At 46.7% G+C, this 2,500-nt stretch overlaps 1 protein-coding gene across 4 annotated transcripts in view; it reads left to right on the forward strand.

Annotated features, from left to right (window-relative positions):
• Nucleotides 1-2,500, forward strand: part of fam83c (family with sequence similarity 83 member C) — a 46,269-nt gene that overhangs the window by 40,705 nt on the left and 3,064 nt on the right. For all 4 annotated transcript variants that reach the window (XR_013844860.1, XM_080026952.1, XM_080026953.1 and 1 more), the window contains one exon: nt 443-2,500. This exon is cut by the window's right edge. Coding sequence is in view for 3 of the 4 variants with exons in the window: in XM_080026952.1 (XP_079883078.1) it covers nt 443-1,385 (943 nt within the window). In the remaining variant the exon portion in view is untranslated. The remainder of the gene's footprint in view (nt 1-442) is intronic.

Below are 2,500 nucleotides of genomic sequence, written 5' to 3' on the forward strand. Positions count from 1 at the left end.
TCCCTCTCTCCCTCTCTCTTTCTCCCTCTCCCTCTCTCTCTCCCTCCCCCCTCTCTCTCTCTCCCTCCCTCCCTCCCCCTCTCTCTCTCTTTCTCCCTCTCCCTCTCCCCCTCTCTCTCTCTTTCTCCCTCTCTCTCTCTCTCTCCCCCCCTCTCTCTCTGTAATACTAACTTAATGTCTCTCTCCCTCTCTCTCTCCCTCTGTAATACTAACTTAATGTCTCTCTCTCTCTCTCTCTCTCTCTCTCTCTCTCTCTCTCTCTCTCTCTCTCTCTCTCTCTGTAATACTAACGTAATGTCCCTCTCTCTCTCTCTCTCTCTCTCTCTCTCTCTCTCTCTCTCTCTCTGTAATACTAACGTAATGTCCCTCCCCCCCCCCCCCCTCTCTCTCTCTATCTGTAATACTAACTTAATGTCTCTCTCCCCCCCCCCCCTCTCTCTAGTCGCCATAGAGACACCAGACATTCTTCAGACCACTCCAGCAGTCAGTCCAGCAACAGTGTGTCCAGTGTGAAGGCTTCTCCTGCTTTAGCCCCGAACACAATCTACAAAGTCACTCAGAACCACGCCAAAAAGGACCCGACAAACAACCAGAACATGTCTCGCTTGAGCCCCGAAAGGCGAACCCCTCAACCCCCAAATCACCTCCCATCGGCGGGTAGATTATCAGCAAACGGAGGGGGCACCAACCAGGGGCTACCACCACCGTACGGACAGCCGATGGTGTTCGAGAGGAATAAGCAGAACGTGGCGGAGGTGATGCGGTCGAATATGGCGAACAATACGTCCAAGTTCCAGGCTCTCGGTTTGTATGATCACAAGCCGAATATGTTTCACAGCAGCAGCGGTGGCGGAGGGCTGAGTAATAGCCAAAACGTGCCCACCAAAGCTCCACAAACCACCCCAAAATCTACACCGACGACCCCTAAAACCACACAAATACCCCCCAAAACCACACAATCCACCCCCAAAACACAGCCCCAAACCCAGCCTAAACCCCAGCCCCTAACCCCACCCCAGACCACCAAACCCTCCTCGCTCACCGACAGCGGGAAGCTCGCAATCAAGCAACAGCGGACTTCCACGCATCAACTTTTCAACAAACTCACGGATTTGTTTTCGCCGCCGTCGAGCAAGGACACCTATAACTTCCGGCGGTCCCCGTCCCCACAGGGCACGGTGGCTTGGGGGGGTCCCGCTCTGTCTCAGGGGGAACCAGAGAGCGAACAGAGCCCCCCCCCTCCTCTCTCTCCGGCTGCTGTGATGAGTCGACAGGACGAGAAACGCATGACGCTCGGGCACAGCAAACTGGACCTGGTCAATCAATACAACAAGATGAAGTCCAAACAGGTGTACAGTCGCTTTGAGCTCAAGACTTCTCAGTAAGAATTCAGGGTTTACTACACAGCCTAGGCTCTCACACAGTGTCTATGAGAGTTTAATACACAGCCTAGCCTCTCACACAGTGTCTATGAGAGTTTAATACACAGCCTAGCCTCTCACACAGTGTCTATGAGAGTTTAAACACAGCCTAGGCTCTGTAAATGTAAAAGGGTATGTTGCTAGCTACAGTGGGCCTCCTTTTTGTGTACCTACCAGTTTTCGGAAAAATTGGGATTTTCCTTTCTTTTACACAGTTTTCCCGATGACTCCTGAAACTAGACCAGGACTTTTCTGACCTAAAAAGTCTAGGAACTGTTTGAGATTATCTGACTATTGTTGAGGAGTCTTCGGGGAACTTTTTTTACGTTAGCATTCTTACTGGGACGTGTAATAGATTCATGGCTTTACAGACAACAAATAACTGAACAGTGCACATCACTGCTGTTTCAATAGATCCACTTTAAACCTGCAGTGTGTAGAATTTTGGGTTTTATTTCCTAGCAGATTTTGTAGAAAGTAATTATAATATCCTTAAGTACATTTAATTTAGTGCATAATAGCTGAACATTTTTTTTTTAATTATTATTTTTTTCCTTAGAAAGGGTCTCATATATGTCCATATTTCTGCATATTTTGGACCAAGGCCTAGTGCCGCCATCTTGAAAGTGTCATAGTTGGAATGTCATCAGGTGCATTGTTTAAAATGTAGAATTGTTCTTGTCCTTGAAGGCCACTGTAGCTTCTGTTATTATTCTAAAGGGTTGGGGTTACCCAGGGAGCGTTGCATTCTAGAACTTTGTAGAACTTTCTTGATGATGTCATATTACACACTGCACCTTTAAGTCTAAAAACTGGGAGTTTGGACTAAATGTAAGTTTAACTTTCTTGTTGCATGTTAAAAAGTTCATATGGACGTTTTATAATATAAAGGCTCCTTCACTTTTCCTGGTGATTCTTGAAAACACAACTAGGAATTTTCGGACCAAAAAATTTTCGGGGAAAAATCCAGACTGGTCTCTTGATGTTTTCCAGAGCTGTACAGAAGAGTGGTTATGGGTCGTGACTCTAGTTTATATACACTGATATCTCTGCAAAAATGCATTTGGAATTTCATTTTT

Source organism: Ammodytes marinus, assembly GCF_949987685.1.
Source record: "Ammodytes marinus genome assembly, chromosome: 4".
Classification (NCBI taxonomy): domain Eukaryota; kingdom Metazoa; phylum Chordata; class Actinopteri; order Uranoscopiformes; family Ammodytidae; genus Ammodytes; species Ammodytes marinus.